A 22,794-nucleotide genomic window follows, 5' to 3' on the forward strand; every position below is an offset into this window, starting at 1 on the left:
TCAGTGAAATGATCGTAGATGGCAGCGACAAAGTAAATATAAATCATCACAAGTACTTAGATGTAGTAAGAGGGACATTCAGTTCAACGTCGATACACTAACAGCACACCAAGGCACGCCAAGAACTGCACCAGCATCACAATAATCACACACCCAGCGCACACATGTGCAGGACGTGAAGACTGAACTTGACAACTGCTTTACCTAACTGTGAGGGAACCTGGAGGGCCAGAACAAATAGCCGATGTGTTGCGCAGTGAATATGACAATATGGAGCGATAATTTTGCCCCGGAGGGATTTGACTATACAATAGAACTTTCCTGGCGTTTTACTTTTCGCAGCTGGGGGGTATTAGCCATACAGTGAACTCCAAATCATAACCAATGAAGTACTACTTTGGTTATTACCCATTTCAATCTGTTTTTTTTTGGGGGGGGGGCTGAGTTCAACCGATATAAACTGGACTCGTTTAATTGCTTTCTGGAAAAAGCTGATAAAATAGGAAAATTCAATAAATAACATCCAGGTAAACTCAGCAGTAAGCCTCTTCGCAACCCAGAGTCTCGCTTAGCACGAATCACAAGCAGTTCTAGCAGTGTGCGTGAACGCTTCAGCCTTCAATCAACATCAGAACATTCAGGAACAGGACAACACTGCTAGCACTCGTATGTAGCTCGGCTGAACCGTGTAACCTATCCTAACATTGATCACAAACGCTCTCATCGTCAGGGACTTGGGTATTACGAGGTGGCGTGGTACTGTGGCGTTCCGATAGTACAGCCATATCGCAATAGAGGGCGACATCGATTCAGGGGGCATGTTCAGGCAAAATTCGCCTTGCGGCCCGCCCGAGGCTAGGGTTTTCCGTGCGATGGCACTGACAGCAATACTGGCAACTGCCGAGTTCTTAGAGGTGACGTGATATCCCACGTACCAATAGTATGAAATAAGTGGCTCGTGTATACATGCGCAATTCTTGGTTTCAGTTAGGTTTTGATAACGTCGTAGTAACGTGAAAGGGACCGACGACAAATAAGAACCAGAATTGGTGGTGCATGCGCTGTAAAGTTCTTTCAAATCATTTCAAATCATGACAACCGCTGAAGCATTACCTATTCTTTTTTAAGCGCCTCGGATCAAGCACATCAGACCAGACGTGCCGTTACTTAAAATAACCATTGTGTGAACTCCCTTGGATTACAGACCCACATTTCCCCCGGAAATGCTACGTATCGGTCATCCTTTCCTAAGCCGCTATCAGGACCGGGGAGCCCAGCCAGGACCGGTGAGCCCCGCCCACCTGTGACGTCACTGGCCCCTGCCGCTGTCGTCACGGCCCACCTGCAGCGGGTACAGCCGGCCGGGGGCGGGCCCTTAGTGACCGGACCAGTCGGTGCGGTTGGTGATGGTATCCGTTCCCCGCTTGCCGTACTTGACGTGGATGATCAGGAACGCCACGCCAAGCACCAGGCAGATGCAGCCGACCACGATGTACGCCACTCCCAGGAACGGGTTCTTGCCGCCCAGCAGCGACGTGGTGGACAGGATGATGCGCTTGGTGCCGCCGAACGACGTCACCGGGTAGGCGTAGCTGACGACGATGCGGTACTCGCCGGCCGGCAGGCTGTGCTTGAACGTCTCGGCCGACTCGTTGACGCGCGCCCACAGTTTGCGGAAGGTGGGTAGCGCGGCAGTGCGCATCCACACGATCAGGTCCTCGTTCTCGTAACCGTTGTTCTCCGGGTGCGCCGGGTCCAGCTCGTACACGGCGCGCTTCCAGTTGACCGGCTTCGCGGTGTTCTTGAAGGCGCCGTCGGCGGTCAGCGGGCCCGGAGGGTTCTGCCGGCGGCCGGGCACGGTCAGCGATGGGTCCAGAGGGGGAGGAGAGGGGGTTGTGGCACGTGATACAGCACATTCAGGCAGCGTTGGGGAGATGCACAATAAACGGTCAAATGTATTATCTAATATCTAATCTAATATTTAGAAATCGTACATTATCTGAGGGACTGAAGCCGTTCATGTTAGCTACCCCATTTCACATGAATAAAAAAAAGCATAAACACGTTGAACATCCTAACATTAATACAGGTAAATGGCAGGCAATAACCCTTATTCGAAGTTCAAGTTACGATATTTGTGACACATTAACGGGCTCGAATATAAACTAATACATTTATCATCAATTTAGAACCGACAACTGACGAAAAATCATCATGACCTTCAGCCCGTTCGCCGTGCTATTAGTCCCTGCTTTAGCGCCGTATGAAGACTGTGCCTCCAGTGATCGATCTGTTGACATCGTCGCGTAGACACAGCCATCAAGGTAGCTCGACCCAATATAGTCCCCCATTCATAGTGTTAGGGGGCATCACGGTTCAGCAACCCACAAAGGATGAAAAACAACTACTGAGTATTTTTTCTTCCCAAAAGCGTGAAAATCCGAGCCATTCCTAGCACGACTTACGAATCAGAAACCAAGGAACAAAATCCCGAATCTTTGAGTATAGCTCAAATCTACTAATGCCTAGCATGCAAAAGGATCAGCCCAGCAGACTACATCGGGTCATTTACGGGCAGCACGTCAGCGATCGGCCCATATTGCCGTCACGGCCGGTCGCGCCCAGCACGACGATCGATAACGGCTGGCTCTCCGCTCGGCGGCGCCCGCTCGGGATCCGTGTGGGGTCACAGGCGGCGCCCGTTCGGGACCCGTGGACACAGGCGGCGATAGCTATCGCGTTCGGCAGAGGGGGGAGGGGAGGGGGCGGGGCAGCATTTCGTCTTATGCCGTGTTCCTTTCATAAAACTTCGCACTGCATATGGTACGCTGTTTTGCGTAGCCCAACGGTACGAAAACTGCGTACCATTTATCTGTACAGCATAGCACATATAAACGTTTTCTCGTCACAAATCCTCATAAAACCGGGTGTGAAAGCGTGGATACGCGTGACGCTCGTTCGCACATGGATATATGTGCGACACCGACTGGCATATCACGTCTGTCCATTAGCGCTAACAGGGAACAGCCATTTAGCACCTGCCGGGAAGCCGAGAAGAGCGTACTGTTTATATTACGTTACGACACTCCACAAAACGCTGCGTATTTACAGGCGCAAATTGAGTTAGGACGGAACGCGGTACAAACCGCCTTTCTCCGCTGGTGTGAAGGATAGAAGCACTGAATTTCAATGAGCCTCACACCAAGACCTGTCACGTGTCTCACGGCAGCGTCCGGCATAGCCCTCCTCGCGTCCACGGAACAGTCTCCGGTTCGGTTCGAAACTACTTATTACACTGCATGACCCCTTGATACCGCCTTAATTCATATGCAATATTCACAAATTTGACCGATCGTGAGACAATCTTCATTCGACGGCTAGCGGAAAATTATTCGTTCAGTGATTGGTAAAGCAGGCCGCAGAGTCGGAGTCGGTTGTAGCCGACAGTTCTACCCGTAGTCTGCGCCTGAGTTTGAGTCGCCAAAATCTGACCGACTCTGACTACGGAGTCGGAGTCAAAATTGCACGGCTTAATGCCATGCACGAGATCAGTTGCTGAAAAATAGGTATTACGTTCGTTGGCCCTAACAAGACAAATTTTTTCGAAGCTATGGCCACGCTCCTGATTCTGATGAGGGTTTTAAGGGTAGCAGACGACGGTGGCTGCGCCTGAACCTCTCAGTTGTCCGTTTTTTTTTAATAAAGCATCTATACTTGCAAGGTAAGAACTAACCATGCGTAATAGTTCACAGGACCAGTCCCAGCCCTCCAGTCACGAGTCCCAAATGAGCTAAGACTTACCCCAAGCCCGTACAAGGGTACGACTACGGGCTAAGGTAAAACCTAAATAGCGGTCACCGATACCGGCCGAAGCACTACCAGCCCATTTCCTTTCGCATACTCTGGATGATCACGGCAGCTAGCATTTCAGTCGACTGTGGTACCAAGCTCATTAAGTCCGAACCAAGATTCTTACAGATATCCGAACCACGCATCAACGGCATTTCCGACACAAGTTTGGATATTAGCCGATAAGGAGCATTTTTGCCCGGAAGGCTGAGAGCCAAGATATTGACTAACCGTAAAACACAAAATCATTTCTAACAATTTCGTAAGGAATTAAGTTCACCCTTCTAGAAACCAGAAGTTAGTAAAGCGGGAAGCACAACTCACAAACCCATAAGCACTAAACAGAATGCATGGATACCTAACTGATCTATGGTATCAGCATAATTGCACCTAAGCAACTTTAGAGCAAGAGGTCGTCAAACAGCGTGGGAGACGGCAAATGCACACGTCTGATAACGACATTATCAAGGTGACTACACGTATAGTATTTGAGAGGAGCATGCGCTGCTGGGACTGATAGCCTAGCATGTAAGCCCATTTCATGTTGAACACCATGCATAATATATCTTCAAATGATCGTTAGAGCACACGGAAAACAATTATATTCCGGGAAAATAGATGAGAAATAAATTGCCAAAAATATGAAGAGTAAGGTAAAACGCCTACGTCAAAAACCAAAATCAGCACCCTTCCAAATCGACATTGTCTCCCATCCAGCATTCTGGCCCCAGGAAGCTCACCTCAAACTTGTACTTTTTATCCGACGGCCAGGCGATTCCCGTGCGCACCAGAGGCACGGCGAGCTCCGCGCCCGCAGAAGACAGCATCTTCAGCTCGAAGGTGTCATTGAAGAGGCTGTTGGCGATGGCACCGCACGGTGCGATCGGCTTCTTATCGGCGGTCGCGAACGGACTGCAGTCGGAGAGCGCCGAGTCCGTCTGGCCCATGAGCTGGTTGACATCGCGAGACTTGACGTAACGCCGGTGATTCTGATAAAAGTTGGTCAGACCATAGTACATGTACACACGGCCATTGAGACTCTCTGTGACATTGAAATTGATGTGGCACGTGCAGGGTGTAGCGGCTGTGTGATTTGGGCTGCTCAGCACCTCGTCGCAGGTGGCATTGTTATGTGCGGGATCAATGCTGTTGCACTGGGTGTACTCCTTCACCACCTCCTGAACATTGCCAGAGAAGGTCAGCAGTGCAATGCCCACCGGGATAAAGGCAACGCCAATGACAAAGAATGTGGGCAGAACCGTGCCTGCAGTGAGGATCGGTTGCCAGGCCGGCAGTTGCTGCTGGCGAAACTTGCTGCTTGATGGCCTCTTGGTCTTGGTCTGTTCAGAGCTGACTGGACTCGACATTATGGCAGAGGTTGAGTGTTCAAACCTCTGGACTACTCTGGTGGTAAAAAAAAACAGACATGATGATCAGACATAGAAACCAGCACACTGTATAGTGTATGGTGTCTGTTTTTATCACCATGCTGCCAGTGTTACACTTCACTTCCACTTTTTTACTTCATCTATTGTAGTTCATTGCTGGCATTCCTTGGCCTGTTATCGGAGAACTGTAGCCCATTTAAATAAGTTCGAGAAGCCAAAAAATGCCAGCCAGCTGGCAGCATGCTGGTCTAATATATACTAATACCAAAATATTGACAAAACATTGCCATAATAATGATAGGCAGTTCAACCAGGGGACACAACAAAAAGGCAGTGCACTGGCACTGCATGAAGGTTCACACTCACAATTACACACAATCAGTAACACCGTCACTCACAAACTCGACTGGAGTGGACACTAGGGGATCAGGATAGGCCACTAGCCTCTCAAAATTTACATTGAATCTTAAGTAAGTAAGCATACTTAGCAAGTAAATTACACTGCATCAGATCATTGATCAAGAAGGCAGAAAAGCTGTCAAGCTAAGCTACACCCCAACCAGGCCCAGGTCAGTACCTAACCAGTTAATGCAAATCCAGACCAAAAGCAAGAAGGAAACCCACAACTATTCTGATTCACAATCGACTGTCGCAAATCAAAATAACAAAACGCAGTGTACCCATACAAGGCCACCACTTGCCATAGGGTCCCTGGTAGAGAGTTCCTTGCAATTGAAACTCCTCCGTTGTGGCCTTGTCCGTTGTTACCAGTTGTTACCGTTGTTACCAATTGTTACTCATCCAAGATCAAGATTGCTACAAATACAAGATGAAATCAAATTCGGTGTTTCCTTTGATCGTTTTGATTGACGTCATAAGAGTCTGCGTGTTGTTTTTGACCAACGTTATGTATCTCTGCTTAATTTAAAACTTGGTGGTCCGTGTGAAAAGAAAGCGTAATTTATGTAGATAGAGTGCTAGGAATCCTGAAAAAGTAATAAAAATTGAATTATTTAATCAAGCTTCCGTCTCATCTATGTGAGCTGATGACGTAATTTCTTTCTTCAATCAAATATTTCTTTATTAATATAACCCTTTGAATTTGATGACGTTTGAAAACGTATTCGTTTTGTTTATTTTCCATTGTGTTGCTTATATTTTGCCCTATAAGCAGTTACAGCATCTTCAAATGACAATAAATATTATATTCATAACCTTAAAACACTTATTTCTCGAAAAAGTCAAACTTATTAATATATGCGTCATTTTTTCAACATTGCACAAGCAAGAAAACGCGCATCGATAGGCAACAATGCGCAATTTGTGCGCAATGGCGCACAACGGCGGCCATCTTGGATCGAAGTTGAGCTGTTTCAATGCCTTTTTTTGTTGGTTGACAGCTTGGTAAATAAATTATAATAGTTGAAGATTTACGCACTTGATTACCAGCTCCTCACACTGTTGGCTGAAAACGCGTTTCATGTAAAAGCTGCTTTGGCTTCCATTTCAATCTTTGTCGCTGTCTGACCAACATCGACATTTATCGGATTGGGCCAGAGCTCGGGGTAAGTCAAAGAAAAGAATGAAATTTGAAGTCTTCAACACTTTCCTGTTAAGAACTAGTGGCTTAATTTTGCCGTCTTTCTTCATCTGCAACCATGGAATCCACCTGTTTAGCTTAGCCATTAAATTGTTCCATTTGAGTTTTATTCTGCATGGATTATTACCTTACCTATCACTATTATTGTTTGTTATTGGCATAACCTTTGTGATGCAGAGATGGTTGAACTGCTGTGCTGACTGGACAGTGCCCACTTTTGAGCCAGACTGGAAAAATACACGTTATGCCGAATATGTAGGACGTGGTGGGATTGTGCTGCAAATTTCCATGCATGTCTGGCGTAACTTTGTTTGCATTGAAATCTGAATTCAGCGCATGGCGGCGGCTGAATTTTTCAGTGCAGGGCGGCTGCACCAGACTGGAAAAAATACACGTTATGCCAAATATGTCCGGCGTAGTGGCGGGATTGCGGCAAAAATTTCAGCGCACACGCACGTCCTGCTTAACTTCGCATGCGCCTAATTCAGCCCATGCAGGTGGACGAATTTTTCGGCGCAGGGCGGTCGCATAATTTTTTTGCGAAAGACGGTCACCGAATTTATGCGGTTCGCTGGTCAACCTAGCAGCAGATTCGCCCCGCGGGCGGCTCTGGAGAGGTTGCGGGACGAGACGTCCCCACCCCGGTCGTCGCGTGCTCGAACTGGCGAGCCGCCCTGCGTCTACTCAGCGGAGGAACGGCCGCCCAGGTGAGGCCTCAACCTTCGGCGTAGAGATAGGTATGGAAAACCCTGTTGAACGTCGCCAAGCGTCGTTAAGCTATAGCAGTGGGTTCCTGCCCACTGCAGTATCGAGGGGAATGAGAGCGCGGACGCTGGCAAAACAGGCGGCCGCCCTGCCCTCAAACGCCCGATCGCTGACCAGGGCGGTTCATTGTGCGGCCTCGCATCAGTGGCGCGACAACTGCTCAGAATCACTATTCAAGCCACTCCTTGCCCCTCGGGGCACAACGCCGCTCCCTATCCCCGGAGAGGACCGAGAGGATGCCATTTCGATGCACCAGATGAGGGCGGGCCACCGGGCCACTCGCTCCAGTACGGTAGCGAATCGGCTGTCTCCACTCCGCCGCGTGCCAGCAGTGCCCAGACAAGCGGTGCCCAGCGGCGCTCTGCACCGTGAGCCGAGAAGAGGCTGATGTGCCGGAGCACGTGCTGCTCCGCTGCCCGGCCCTCGCTGGCTCCCGCCGAGGTTTTGGGATTACGTGGAAATAAAAAACTCATTCGGACGCTCAAACATGGGAGAGCGTACAAGGCCCCGAAACACTCTGTCTGGTTTATAGCCTTGATCAGTAGATGTGCACATGTGCTTGATATGAAAAGGGCTTAATTTTCGCACAAATAGGCACCTAATTTTTGGCGCAAATCACGCAGAAATTTCGGCGCAAAATCGCTTGCGCCGAATTTCGGCGCAAGAGGGTCTCACGGGCGTCCGGCGTAGTGTATTGATGTTTTCCAGTCTGGCGGCCGCACAATTGTTTGGCTTAAGACGATTACCGTAAAACTGGGTGTTAAGGGACAGTGGGGTGCTAAGGGACAGTTGCGTGGGAAGAACTTTGAGTCATATTAAGTTCCTAATTTGAGAAGGTTGAATATAAACTTGAGTGTGGTAGTTGACACTGTTTTGTTCTTGACTATAAGACAAAATGGCGTGGTTTTTCATGCAAGTGATTTGGTTCAAAAATGTTTTTTTGAAAATAATGCTACATTTTCACAAAATTGAAACATCTCCAAAACTCTGTGTGTACCACATAAACTAGTAGGTAGGTGTACAGGGAAAATGAATGCATAGGTGTATTGTCACATATACCTATTGCACATGTTTCCTGAAAAACTTAACAAATCCACCCATTCATTCATCATCCTCTTCCTCTTTTTCGGACACATGCATATTTTTAGGTGGATGTGGGGTGCTAAGGGACAGGGAAGAGAAAATAAAAAATGACATCTTAATATAATTTCATAAAGTTTTCTTTCAGTAGGCATGGAAAACACCAAATTTCACATAAAATGCTGGCAAGTTCATGCTTTTATCTCTAACACATCTTAAGTTATTTAACAAAACACCTCAAAACTCCCTTAACACACTCTTTTACAATGATAATACTCGGTTCGGTTATCTTGGAAACTAAGAAAGCTAGAAGGATGTAGTTAAAAGCAATAGTTGGGCTTGCTATAAGATCTGTCAAATATTGAGGTCATTTTCTCTATGGACCAGGTTGTTGCTAAGGTTACTGGAGGTCAGTGTCCTGATTTTCGTGAATTTGGGTGGAAACCCACACCCGAACAGATTCTCTTTGCGACGTCCCGGAAAGCTAAACGACGTCCCTGACAGATAAAAGTCAACAGGTATATTGAACACCAAAAACAAATAACAAAAAGAAATATCACCTCTGTGGCCTAAAAACACGGCTACGCAAAATCACAATAAATATATCCCACCACAAATAAATATATAAATATTGTTTTATATTATGACTTCATCCGTCATTGGGTGTGTGCCTGTGGAGTGTGGATGATTGATTGAATAAACTAAACTAAACTAAACTAAGTCCCAAGGCCTCACAAACCCACTCTTATGTACTCAACTCCCCTTTCCTACACCGCTGGCCAACTGCCGTAACAGTAAACAGCGCGGTTTTATTTTCGTTTTCTGTGCGTCAGATATGGATATGTTTTTTTTTCCTTTACCATGTGAATGTAATAGCTGCCATATAAAGGAGAAAAGATGTCGGAATAGAGGGATCTGAGGACGTCGTTTTCCACTTCTCAGTTTAAATAACTGTGCAGTGTAAAGATAAAAATTTATCATGCGAATATTTTACTTCGACATTTATCTATAAGCACACAACATACCTTTTGTATCGATTCACTGTAACATATTTAATTATTTTTTTTCCCTCAGAAGGTCACAGTAACGGGTAGCACTGCCCCTCGAGCATGCACTTCAAAGGTAGTTAATTTTGCACATGTTGATACTGGTTGTTGAAAAAGTTTGTGTTTATTTGTTTGAATTAAAATAAAGTTACCGAATTTCAACAATTTTAATTTAAGTATGCCGTCCTTGGCTTAAAAATACACTCAATGTTGGGCACGTCGATTGACCTTGTCATTCCCGGTTAAAGGAAATAGTTCACTTTCACGAAATTATTTTTTTTGCAATGGATTTATGATTTTTTATGTTCAAAATGATCAGCAAAGAAAATAAAACCTTTTTATAACAAAAGATAGTTTTCTATATTTTGATATAGGAAGAACTTTTCAGTTTCTGTAAGGCACACGCGATCCAGTATGAAAAGAGCATGGGTCCCGAAAATTCTTCAGAAACTAGAGAAATTATCGCGGCCACCGGCATTTGGGCGATCTGCTCGTGCTTTTGTTACTGGAGCGCCTCTTTCCCCGAGATTGCGCCGGCCGCCTGCCATGGACGAAAAATACACGACTTTGAAATCCGGCTGATCGTGGGAAAATACCGCCGGAGGTCTCGGCTATATGCAGGAATTCACCGGGATGTATAAGTATATACCACTGCCTCGATGTATAGGCTATAGCCTGCAAGCTGGCTTTGGTGCAAACTGCAAACATGTCAAACATGGTATAGGGCGGATTGTCGATTGATGTAAGCGAATCAGACGTTCAATTGACAATTTCCGATTCTTATTCGATAATTACGGCCAATTATATTTTATTTTAGGAAGTGTTATTAGGAGCAGAGCAATAAAATCTCATTTCTCCCCTGTCTCTTTACCTATCTCTCAAATCCCTTGCTCACTCATCTTTCCTCTCCATAGGCGGCGGAACGGGGAGGGCACCGGGGCACCGTCCCCCCCTTTGATTTTGGCATTTTAACATTAGCCCTATGGGCGTTGCATGGAAAGAATGGGACCAAAAGTTGGCAGTGCCCCCCCCCCCCTTAATTGAAGGTGTTCCGCCGCTACTGTTCCTCTCTCTAGGTATCAGTCTCCTTGCCGTCCTCCCTGAAGTCTCTGTTAGTCTTTTCCTTTTCCTTCATTAGTCTTATCCTCCTTTCTCTCACCACCCCCCTCTCTCTCTCTCTCTCTCTCCCTCTCTCTCTCTCTCTCTCTTTCTCTCTCTCTCTCTCTCTCTCTCTCTCTCTCTCTCTCTCTCTCTCTCTCTCTCTCTCTCTCTCTCTCTCTCTCTCTCTCTACCCGTCCGTCTGTCCATCTCTTTGTCCGTCTCTCCGTCCGTCCGTCCGCCCTTCCGTCTCTCAGTCCGTCCATCCATCCGTCCGTTTCTCCATTCTCCGTCCGTCGGTCCATCCGTCTCTCCGTATGTTCGTCCGTCCGTCTATCTGTCTCCCCAGACCCCATCCGCCCGCCCGCCCGCCCAAGGCCCTAAAACGAGTCCTCAAATTAATAGGTTAGGGGCATATGCCCCCCGGACAGGAGCCTGAGGGGCATTCAGTACAAGTATGCCCCCCCCCCCCCCCATTCAGACTTACACTTCTTACGCCCGCTATAACGAGGAACTAAATAAAAACTGATTAGAAAGCCTTCCTAGTAACTAGGTACTTTTGTGCTCAGAGTCGTTTTAGTAACCTCAATTTAGTTGTCATTGCCTTTATTTTGTCTAAAAATATGTTGCTTCTTACCACAAGGCCAAGGGAGCAATGCCGCTTCAACCCTATTGACCGTATTGCGTAACGACGGCAGTCATACTGCGCAAGCCAGGAATCGGCCGCCGCCTATGCTTGGGAATAGGGACGGTTAGAATACGATTTACCTGTATGGCCGCAGCCAGCGCAGCGTAAGCGGGGGGGGGGGGGGGGCACAAGGGGCGCGTGCCGCCTCATTAGATGCATGGTGCCCTATGGGCCCGAGAGGCCCTGCAGTGCCAATTAGTGGCCACTCAGGGTCCAAGCGTGCCTCATTTCGACTGATATAAGACCCGCAGGACTCGTGAGAGCACCTCACGGAGACACGGGCTCCTGAGTCGCCACACATCACACATCTCCATAACGGCCCCACTCCGACTTCTGATAGCCCTGTGCTGGCCTCTGAGTGCTCTTGCTGACCCATTAAGCGTCAGCTCAGCTCTAATTAGGGTCCTGACCCATACCCGCATGGAACGGCTTCACACCACTGTCTCTGAGGGCCCATAACGGCGCCTGTGAGGGCCTCACACCGGCGCCTCTGAGAGCCCAATACCACCAATCTGAGGGACTAACACCAATGTTTCTTAAGGCCCTACATCGGCGGCGGCTCTGAGGGCCCCACACTGGCGCCTCTGAAGGTCTTACACAAGCGCATCTGACGGCTACCTACCTGCAACTCTGTGGGCCCCACACTGGTGACTCTGAGGGCTCCCAGGGAGTCCTCCCATGAGAGCCCTCAGGCGTCGCTGCAGCGACGCCTGAGAGTCCCATGCCGATCTATAAGGACTCCACAGGGCTCCTGAAGATAGGCCGGCAAGTGAGGGCCGGCTAGTGAGGGCCGGCAAGATAGGCCGGCAAGTGTGACGTCATCTTTGACCTGACCTGAAAATGACCTCAGTAAAAATTATAGACCTTATCCATTTGTACCCTGCACCGTTTACCGCTTGTCGCTATCTTGCTTTATTCTCGAGATCTCGCTGTCGCTCCCGCTCGTAATAATGGACAGGTCATAAAAATTACCTGACCTGAGGTCAACGCAGGGCGATATCCACTTTTTTATTTTCGCATATGAATGACAATTGATAAGGCTTTAATCGTCATCAGACAAAATTACAACTTTCAGTGGGGAAAATATCACGGTCACTCTTCGAAAAATAGGTCAAAAGGTCACGTGATCAAAATTTTCAAAAATTGAAAATGCGAGATAGCCAAAATGTTTGTTGGCTGATTGTGAGTTGAACCATATAAAGTTTTTATCGCAGAAAACCAATAGTTTCTGAGTTATAGGCCGCCAAACATAGGGCTGCAGCGCGACCTGCTGGAATTGCCCGAGGCTATATCTCGGAAACCGTTGTTCGAAGAAAAAAATCCTTGTCACAGCTGGCTTCCCCGCCCATCACAACCCCTTACACCAGTTTTCAACGAAAAATAAAATATGAGGGTGCAAATTTAATTTTTTATTTGTCGATTTGTCGTGGAACGCCCCACGTGTAATAGCAGCGTGTTGCTATCACCGGTGAAACAGGGCCCAGGTGGCCTACCATTTGTTTTTTTTTTTTTTTAGAAAAAAACTCGTATCAGGGCTATGACGAAAAATAAGTGGCCTAAATCCGATGAGAAGACAGGATTTGGGGGTACCCTAGGAGAAGGTTTGGCTCCGTGACCTGGTATGCCCCCCCGCGCTGAAACCCTGGATCCGCCAGGGCGTGAAATAATGCATTAAAAATTAAAGAACCATGCAAAGTTAGCCCTTTTACTAGTTTTACTGGCAAGGGCGATAATGTTCCCCTGAATGTCCTTATTGATCAGTACGAGAATTTCTCTAGAGTTCTCCTAGATAATTTCTCTAGTTTCTGAAGAATTTTCGGGACCCATGCTCGTTTCATACTGGATGCAAATATATGCAAGGCACACATCCTCAACGCAAAACACCTTTTTCGGGACGAGAAATAGAATATCTTTGCCTAGGGTGATCGTTGGGCTGTAAAAGCTCCTGATTTATGCTCGTCTCAGCCCAAGCTACGGAACTGCTATTCCAGTTCAAAACCCATGTTAAAATGTGAACTATTTCCTTTAATCGACGTCGGTACAAAACTGAAAAGTGCACAATGATTTCACATTTTTTCCAGCCAAGAAAAATTCAGCGTATACCTTGGAGTTTTCTTAATTGAATTCCATAACAGGAAGCTATGGAAATTAATTTTCCTAACTGTTTTCCATCTCTTTGTTTGGACGTCTGTTTTTTACGTCACTCGTCTTGCTCGATATAATATCTCTCCTATGACGTCAATATTTAGAGATAGCCGTTGACTCTTGGGCTGATTTTTGTTGAAGCATATTTGTTGTTGACTGTTGTGTACGATCATGGACAAGAACTAAACATCTTCAAAGTGTTGTTTTTGTGTTTGTGGTGAATAATTGAATTTTGTATTGTACTAGGGGTAAACTGGCATTACTTTGTGTCTATATGATCATTTGAGGTGCCTTGAGGTACTATTATTAAAAATTGCCAGTGAAAATCGCTAATTTCAAGAGATTTAAGGGATCTTCAGTGGCTTAGGATCCGCACCGATATCGACGTCCTTTTGAAATAGTGACGTCCTTGCGGCTTCAATCACACTCTCCGAAAAACCAATTTCAGGACACTGCTGGAGGTCACCAAAAGAAGGTTAAATTATCGTGAAAAAATCCCAGATTTTGACGTCTTTTACAAAACGGCGGATAACGCGCAAAGAAAGAGTTATAGTGCCTCGAAAAAAGCGCTTTCGATAGCTCTTTTAAAGCTTTTTCTGAGTATTTAGGTCAGATTTGACCAAGGGTCAACGGCTTAGCCTCCAGAGAGCGAGAACCTAAAATTTGACGTTCTTTTCGGAAAACATTTTTTTTTTCAATAAGTTTTCATACCAAGCTTAGATCCCAAGCGTCCCCACGGCTGGCCGGTCGCTAATACTCAGAAATTTCTGTCATTCTACGTAAGACTTTGCTCGCTAGTAACCGCAATGGCCGAATAACATCCAAATATGGTCCTAAACTGATCTGTCTGGGCTGCTGAACAGTAGCTGGATCGCGTTGGCAACCTTAATCGTCACCGACCAATGAACCTTTATGTATGTTTGTGTTCCAGGGGCCGCCAGCTGTAGGATGGATGCCTTGGCAGGCTATGTCAGTGACGGTGATTCAAAGGTATGTTGAACTGTTCACGTAATAAAGTGCACTGTGATTGTCTTGATGGTAAATAGTGCATTCATTTCAGTAAGAGCCATGTTAAGAAAAGTAACTGGGTGAGCCATATTATAGATTTACCCATCGAAAATTTCACTTTGATTCGAGGCGAGCTGACACAGATATGTCATCTTCTACATACATATAACAACGTCATCTCCCAACAAAACAATGAGGTCCGTTTTCTGTATGCTCGCCTTCTCCTTATGTTACGCACCCGAGACGCGAGGGCACACACGCGCCCGCCGCACCGTCTTTTCTCTTATTCTCCTCGATTACCCATGCTAGAACGATGCTGCGCCGTATGCCATTTGCTGTGTTTCAGGGACTAGGTAGACTGGGTTTTGCAGGACATATCAGTTGACTATATGTCCTGACCCATGGGGCTGAAATCTGGGATAAATTGCGCCCAACATTCTTGAGGCCAAAGAGTGTTCAGCAACCAACACCCAGTGGTGATTCCTGAATTTCAGGAGCGGCGGATAAGCATTTAGACGACCTCGTATTTGAGGATCGTAGCAAAGACAGTGGACCAGCATATACAAAATGAGCTACACTGCCAGGATTGGAGACAAATTTGCGATACGCATGCATAAGATGGCCTACCTATGCCAGCCCATTTGGAAATAAAGTGAATTTATCGATGGGTAATTCTTTAATATGGCGCACCCTGCATATTGGAAAATACTGTGCAGCATATTGGAAAATACTGTGATCTTAATTTCTCAACAAGAGAGGTGTTTCTGATCCGTGGTGTAAAAACGTACATAGGTACTTGATATAATTCGAATTATCACTTCACTTTCGCTCTAAGTAAAAGCAACGCAAAACTATCTGACGATTGTTTCATGTTCTGCTTCAGATGTCGGGGGACAACACTGCAAATTACGAGGCGGTGGAAATGGACATAAGTGAGGTGAGAATTGGGGTATTCTATTGAGATGATGACGTTTGTTACACACTGTAATGCCATATAATTCGTCACACAATATGTGCACTTGATCAAGTCCACTCCTGTAATTGTCATGCCATGGAGTCGTTCGAATGATATCCCAACATATTTATCATGACTGCTTACAAGGGGATGTAAAAAGTTCGGCCCATGTTTGTTTTAACATTTTGTGCCAGTGTTACTTCTCACGGGCTGTGATTTTCAATTCATCAAAATATACATTGATATCCTGTTTTGGGGAGGCTGAACACTGTGTGCTTTCATGGAACTATGTTCGTGATATTAACATATTCTGTTAAATTACTATATGTAAAGTCGTCTATGGAAAGCCCGGGCTAAGATGAGCGTAGTCGTCAGGTGGCAACCAGTCTCCGAATGGGTGAGTAGTGCTCCGGGACGTACGTATAAACACACACGCTCGTGTATTGTACACATGAACTTCGCCGTGTGTCGGTATGAGTGCAAACCAATTCATATCCCCCACATGTCAGTCACATTATGAACTAGTGGTCCTAGTAAATCCGTGGATATCAGGGCTCTATCCCGAGTCGCCATCAGTCTGTGATAATTCAACAATGCAAATCGATGTGGCAGTGTATTCAGTCAAGCCTTGTTCGTTTACGTCCGTGTCCATTTGTGTTGTAATCCGCTAGTCACTCCCCTATACTGGTAGGATTTTGTTTGTTACACTCGTCAGTTTAAGGATCGTCAATTAGTCTTCATCTGTTAACCTAGAAACGATGACATTGCTGCTTGGAGGCCTTACAATCTATCAGCATCGTCATCTTCCGAAGATTTTAAGTTTTACTTGTGCGAGCTAACGCTCTTATCTTATTACAGGATGACTTCTTAGGGGTAAATATGCGTAACATTCCGCAACGTTCCGTTGTTACTGGTCTGAATAGCCAGCCCTACGAGTTTTGTATTTTTATTTGTGCTGATTTAGTTTTCTTGTCACATTTGAGTTGCTTCATTTTGGCGTCTTTTCTTCGCATCACACCGCTGCTAGAATCTGATGATTATATTTCTGCAATACTTCAAGTAAACATCGATTGGAGTTTCATAGAACTTACCCCACCATTGCCTCCATTCCTGTCACTTATTTGAATACGGATCACTCTATCGCGTTCACACTCTATAACGTTCAGAGGAGCTCTGTGTGATACGGCTGCGCTGCATTTCTTACAGGCTACTCCAGCCCACATGTACGAGATCGGCGTGCCGTCCGACTCGCGCGCCGCGCGCGGGGACCGCCACGCCGCCCGCCAACCACCAGCGCCCCGCTGGGCTTAGTAATCCTGAGAGGGGCTGTGTGGGATCATTGTGGAGGGATGCTAGTGGTCATATGAGATCAGCGATGTGTTAGAACATATGGACTCGTTTTTATCTTATTTTTGCTGTTGTGGATATGATAGAGGACGTCGAACATGCCTCTGACTGATTGTACTTATGCAAACTATCGGAGGAAATGATTCACCAAAGAACTGGGAAACGACTCGAGCTAGCAGGAAGGCATCGGGTCACATCTGAGCGTCGGGCACATCCTAGCGTAGTTGTGGAAAGGCCGGAAATCCATTGGACGTCGTCCAATGTATCAAAGTCGTGTGCTTTTCTCCCCACGTCTATGAACGGTCAGTGCCGTCGCCGACATGTGTAACTGATCGTACAGTGCACACCCTCCTGTATCAGTGTCCTCCTTCGCGCCGAACCGGACCGCTCTGTAAGTGGCTCGTGAGACGACGCTGCGCGCCTTTTGTGTTGACAGGACTCGGACGCCGAGCAGCCGCCGCGGAACGCCCCTTCACGGAGTGCGCGCCAGCAGCCGCCCGCCGCTACCACCACCACTGCCTCATCAGCTGCTCCCACTGCTGGAGATGATAGGTACTGGTTGTATCCCACCCGCTTAACTACGACGGGGTCGTCAGGGGTGTGTGATGTGTGTCTTAAATAAACTGGTTTGGTAAATATGTCGCTGTATTAACGCTATAACTGATTGTAATGATAAATCAGAGCAAATTAGATCGAATTTATCTCGTATTAATAACAGACTTTTTCCAACTCCCGGTAAAGTAAAGAGATAGATAGTTTTCTTAATTGGCGCCCAAATATTTCATTTTACGGTTCTCAAATGGATCGTTGCCAGACGCCGTACCTACTGTGTGTTTGCGCGTGTTCTTGATACTGACACGGCTTTCCTCACGGTAGCCAACGCTCTGTTTCAGGAGATCTCAGACTACCAGCGGCGGCCGCTCACCGGGCGCCGTCCCGTCGGCGGAGGCCAGTCGAAAGGACTCGCTGCCGGGCTCAACCTCGAGCTCGGAGCGCGCTCACAAGGACGGCCGGAGAGGGTCGGAGGACCGCGACCGGCGCCAGGACAGTGAGAAGGGCAGAGAGGAGTCGGACAGGGAGCGCAGGAGTAGCGAGAGGGAGAGGAAGGAGCAGAGTGAGCGAGACGGGGCCGCGCGGCGCGCCAGCTCTGATAGTGAGCGGGACAGACGGGACTCGGACAGGGGACACCGGGACGGCGACAAGAGTCGGCGTGATGGAGACAGAGACCGGCGGGACGAGCACAGAGATAGCCGCGATGGCGACAGAGATCGGCGAGACGCTGATAAATCGCGCAGCGGCGGCGATCGTCGCGACTCTGACAGGAGCAGGAAGGATGGTCCTCGCGACAAACGGGACCTGGACCGGCGGTCAGACCGGCGGGGCCCCGACCGCCGGGACCGCCGCGACGACCGCGGCCGCGGCCGGAGGGGCGGAAACCGGGACCGGCGCGACCGCGGCCGACGCGACCGCCGGTCCAGCAGAGACCGCGACCGCCGGGACCGACACAGCCGCAGCCGCAGCCGGGACCGCGACCGGCGCTCCAAGAAGAGGTCGCGCACCCGCTCACGCACACCCGACCGCAAACGGAGGTCCAGGTATGTACGAGATCTAGAGTGTATATTGTATAAGGCCCCTTAATTTGCTTTATCTTGTTGCAGACGCCACAGTGTTCTCTTATTTCAATTACGTCCTCATCCCCATTTGCCCTTGATACGTTACATTAACCTATTCATTGCATAAAAAGTACATGCTTTGCAGAACGCAGCGTGCAGGTGAAGCGCCACTGACAAGTCAGGAGCTGGGGCGTCGGGCCAAAATAAACCCAGCCGTCGGATGGTGTTCAATTTCTTTTTTTACGGTATGTTCCGATCCGCTGACCGGCACCTATCTGACCGACAGCTCTGAGGACGGAGATCGCCCGAGGGTGACCCCCGGCGTGCCGGTCCTGCCCGGCCCCAAGGGGCCGTCCATGCTGAACCCGTTCCCCTACTACAACCCGACGGTGCTGCCGCCGCTGCCGCCTGGCGCCGACAAGGAGAAGGTCCGCGAACGCCTGGAGAAACTCAAGAAACAAGGTGGGTGCCGGGACCAGTATGTTGATCTTGTTGGGATACGCCCTATGGATAATTTGGCTGTTAGGTGACAAAAATGTGACGTTGAACGCGGTCAGTCATCTATTTTTCTAATCTGCTTAAAATCGCTCAATGTTCATTGTTCATCGCGGGCCCGCGTTATTTTAACAATCGACCTCGAAACTATGTTACTCGTGTTGCGGGCTGTATCACTGGCACGCCTTATTTCCGCTACGGCTTAGCGCTATCACTTGGTCCAGAAATCGGGAAACCCCGGCCCTGCTTTCACTCCACGGCAATTAGCTGCTGTAGCTGTTTGTTTCTGTGCGTTTTGACCCCATCAACGGCTGTTGTGTCTCTATGTGACCCTGTCTGACCCCTTCCCCGTGTCCGTGCGCAGGCAACCTGCAGGTTTACCAGCAGATCATGAGCGGCGTGCCCCAGACGCCGCCACAGCTGGGTGGGCCGCTACCGCGCTTCATGACCGCGACCGCGCTCAACGCCGCCAAGTTCGCCGACCAGGAGCGAAAGAAGAAACTGCTCTGGGGAAACAAGGTAAGTCGGCCTGACGATTGTTGGTTTATCATGCTTGTTACCAACTTAGTATGTGAGTTATTGCCTGGGTATAATCTGGGTATTAATTCGAAGCGTTTGCCCTTTGAAGATAGAAACGGCATGACATTTTATTGTGACATGACGGAGTGATCGAAAATTTTGCTTTAATACTCTGTCCCACGCCTGATTTCATTTCCACCCCTCGCCTGGCCTCCCTGGTGACGCCTTCCTCCTGTTTCGGCCGGCAGAAGGCGGAGGCGGAGCAGCAGGCGGCCGCAGAGTCGGGATCCGCCGGACCCTCGACGGCCGGCGTCTGGAAGTCGGCCGCCTTCGAACAGGACAAGGACGGCAAAATGGCCACCAAGTTCCTCAAGCTGATGGGCGTCAAAAACGCCGAAGGTATGTCGTAGGGAGGGTATTGAAAGTGGTAATCGAGTGTCATGTCTCGTATCTCGATTCCTTAGTGTCGTCAAGGAATTCGTCACGGGGATGACATTTTTCTGGGGGTGTCTCGTTTCGATCGCTACTATGTTCATTTTTACTTTCCCGAATATCTGATGAAAATTGACGTCAATTCCCTCCTGGATTACACTATGCAACAGTCATTTTGTTCCTGAGTAACGACCGATTTTTTTGAACTCATTGGGTGTCATTATAACCGAAATGGGCATTTGTTTTGATCTGAAAATGCTTTTCCGGTTTTCAGAGACGATTTTCGATTTTTGGCCCCGAAATTCGGTTTTCGGCCCACCGTGTCCGGTGTAATTGAGTAATCGACTCGTGGTAACTTTCATCGCCTTTCCTATGCCACAAACTTTCGAATGATATCCGGTTTTGCATATTTGCGTGTAAAAATAACGTCATAAATCTATGTTAAAGTAAGAAAATGTTGAAATTTTGTAAAAAAAAGAAGACATTTTTGCGATTTTATTACAGAATAGAGAAAAAACTAAAGACCCTATCGAAATTCTGAGCCCAGTTTCTTGAAGAGCATTCAATTTCCGTTCGGAAGGTACTATTTTAGTGCATTTTATCGGTTTACTGTGGCGTCCAGATTGAGTCACTGGAAAAACGGGCCCCCAGCCATTTCCATGACAATATGTGTTCAGTGCATGAAGAACCATTCTAACAAATGGAGGTACAGATCAAGATTCTGAGCGACAGGACTGCTCAAAAGTAAGTTCCTGCGTGTGACCCGAGGTCACAAGGGGTCAACGACATGACCTCAGTTGACCCCTCGTTGACCCTATGGCGTTAACATACGGTATCAGGTTAATGCTATGTGATATGACCTAGGATATGTGTTTAGGTTAACTCAATCTGGACGCCACAGGAATCCGATAAAATGCACTAAAAAAGTACCTTCCGAACGGAAATTGAATGCTCTTCAAGGAACTGGGCTCAGAATTTGGATAGGGTCTTTAGTTTTTTCTCTATTTTGAAATGAAATCGAAAAAATGTCAAAATTTTACAGAATTTCAACATTTTCTTACTTTAACATAGATTTATGACGTTATTTTTACACGCAAATATGCCATTCGAAAGCTTGTGGCATAGGAAAGGCGATGAAAGTCACCACGAGTCGATTACTCAATTACACCGGACACGGTGGGCTAAAAACCGAATTTTGGGGCCAAAATCGAAAATCGTCTCTGAAAACCGGAAAAGCATTTTCAGATCAAAACAAATGCCCATTTCGGTTATGATAGGACCCAATGAATAAGAAAAATTCGGTCGCTTTCCAGGAACAGAAAATCTTTCATTTTTTGTTGCATAGTGTTATCCGTGTACGATGGTGTGTTAGATGATTCTCTTGCGTTGTTATATTCTATTAACCCTACACCTTGAATAGGTGGCGCCATCACTACCAGACTGCGAGGGGCCTGTTTCCCTCGCCAACCCCGCCCTCTCTCCTTCCCTCCACCGTTACTTTCGGGGGCAGATTGATGTTCCACCACTCCCTACCTATCGGGCTCCCATGGCTCAGCACTGGCTGCTGCCAGTGGCAGCACTGGCAGCACTGGCACTGGCAGGCAGTGCTGACCAGTGCTGAGGGCAGGCAACACTGGCAGCAGCCAGTGCTGAGCCATGGGAGCCCGATGGGTAGGGAGTGGTGGAACATCAATCTGCCCCCGAGTGTACCGCCGATCAGCTCTAACCTCTCGCCCCTCCGACAGAGGTGGCCTCCAAGAACACGGAGGCCTCCGAGGTGGTTGAGAAGCAGAAGAAGATGTTTGAAGAGATGGAACACCAGTACGAACAGGGCCGCGTCAACACACACATGCAGAAGGGCTTCGGGCTCGGCTACACGACGCAGTACCTGCAGCCCAAATCCTAGTCGGCCGGTCGGACAGTGCCGGGACTCAGACGCTGAACGAACTCTCGTGTGGTCGGTGTCTTATGCGAAACGCTTCATTTGAGTGTCATGAACCTGTGTGTGGTGTGTTGCGCGACTTTTGGGGCGGTTGCGGATACTGCGGGGGAGCCCGACCCTGTGTCGCGCGGCTCTAAAGTCTACGGGCCACGGGATGACCTGAATGATCTGCGGTCGCCCCCGTGGGGTGGGGGTTTGGGTCGTGTCTGGGCGGACGGGAGCCGCCTCCGTGCAGTGGAGGTACCGCCCGGGTGGGTGGCGGGACGCGACAGTCCTCGGTTTGTTACGGTTGTAGTGTCAGGGCCACCCATCACCTACATTGTCGTATTGATATATCAGCTTGGAGGTGTCATCTGCTGAGTAATAATACAGTTGTGATCGCATTCTGTGGCGTCTGATAGGGGGAGGGAATATGTGAATTGGTGTTAACCAGCGCCGCTGCCAGTCCTTGGCTCTGAGAATGTAACTCCGTTCGATATGTGCCCGGTGGAGGGCGGATGACGCGAGAAACAAGGCAGGACAAAAACAAATCAGGACTGTCTGGGAACATACGCCAATAACTCGTTGCTTCGAGAAGGGACCCACGGTTGCACACCGCACAAGTCCATATGAATATGTCCATACGTTACGCCGTTACGCGCGAAGTCCGATTAGTGGAAAGCAGGGAGACTTGGACGATTAGATAATATAGCTAGGAGTTCGGTTCTGAATCAGCTATTCGCTACGCCGCTTACTGCTTTGGCAACGGAAGTTGCTCAATTTCGTTACGGATGCGTTTCTATAACTTAGAACGGTGGACGATCAGTACCGAGGCGCCTATTTTC

The 22,794-nt window shown here is 48.0% G+C and overlaps 2 protein-coding genes across 9 annotated transcripts; one reads left to right on the forward strand and one right to left on the reverse strand.

Moving 5' to 3' along the window:
• Positions 1-438: 438 nt before the first annotated feature.
• LOC122382093 (cell cycle control protein 50A-like) lies at positions 439-10,011 on the reverse strand. Of its 6 annotated transcripts, none has more exons than XM_043367020.1 (3): positions 9,957-10,011; positions 4,590-5,248; positions 439-1,840 (listed from the first exon to the last, which is right to left on the reverse strand). In XM_043367020.1, exons 2-3 carry the CDS (start codon positions 5,214-5,216, stop codon positions 1,376-1,378), a joined length of 1,092 nt encoding a protein of 363 aa, XP_043222955.1. In that variant the 5' UTR covers positions 5,217-5,248; positions 9,957-10,011; the 3' UTR covers positions 439-1,375. The 6 variants fall into 6 exon arrangements, with proteins under 6 accessions (XP_043222955.1, XP_043222951.1, XP_043222953.1 ...); XM_043367016.1 differs by lacking the exon at positions 9,957-10,011 and adding an exon at positions 6,676-6,719 and having other exon boundaries at positions 4,590-5,253; XM_043367018.1 differs by lacking the exon at positions 9,957-10,011 and adding an exon at positions 5,939-6,231 and having other exon boundaries at positions 4,590-5,253.
• LOC122382092 (arginine/serine-rich coiled-coil protein 2-like) lies at positions 6,668-22,356 on the forward strand. 3 transcript variants are annotated; one of them, XM_043367013.1, is made up of 11 exons: positions 6,668-6,802; positions 14,591-14,649; positions 15,551-15,604; positions 15,956-16,019; positions 16,829-16,932; positions 17,406-17,521; positions 17,863-18,564; positions 18,869-19,044; positions 19,442-19,596; positions 19,845-19,995; positions 21,774-22,356. In XM_043367013.1, exons 4-11 carry the CDS (start codon positions 16,016-16,018, stop codon positions 21,932-21,934), a joined length of 1,569 nt encoding a protein of 522 aa, XP_043222948.1. In that variant the 5' UTR covers positions 6,668-6,802; positions 14,591-14,649; positions 15,551-15,604; positions 15,956-16,015; the 3' UTR covers positions 21,935-22,356. The 3 variants fall into 3 exon arrangements, with proteins under 3 accessions (XP_043222948.1, XP_043222950.1, XP_043222949.1); XM_043367015.1 differs by lacking the exon at positions 16,829-16,932; XM_043367014.1 differs by lacking the exons at positions 15,956-16,019; positions 16,829-16,932.
• The last annotated feature ends 438 nt before the right edge of the window (positions 22,357-22,794 follow it).

The sequence above is a fragment of the Amphibalanus amphitrite genome, unplaced genomic scaffold (genome assembly GCF_019059575.1).
Source record: "Amphibalanus amphitrite isolate SeventyFive unplaced genomic scaffold, NRLGWU_Aamphi_draft 000133F_arrow, whole genome shotgun sequence".
Classification (NCBI taxonomy): domain Eukaryota; kingdom Metazoa; phylum Arthropoda; class Thecostraca; order Balanomorpha; family Balanidae; genus Amphibalanus; species Amphibalanus amphitrite.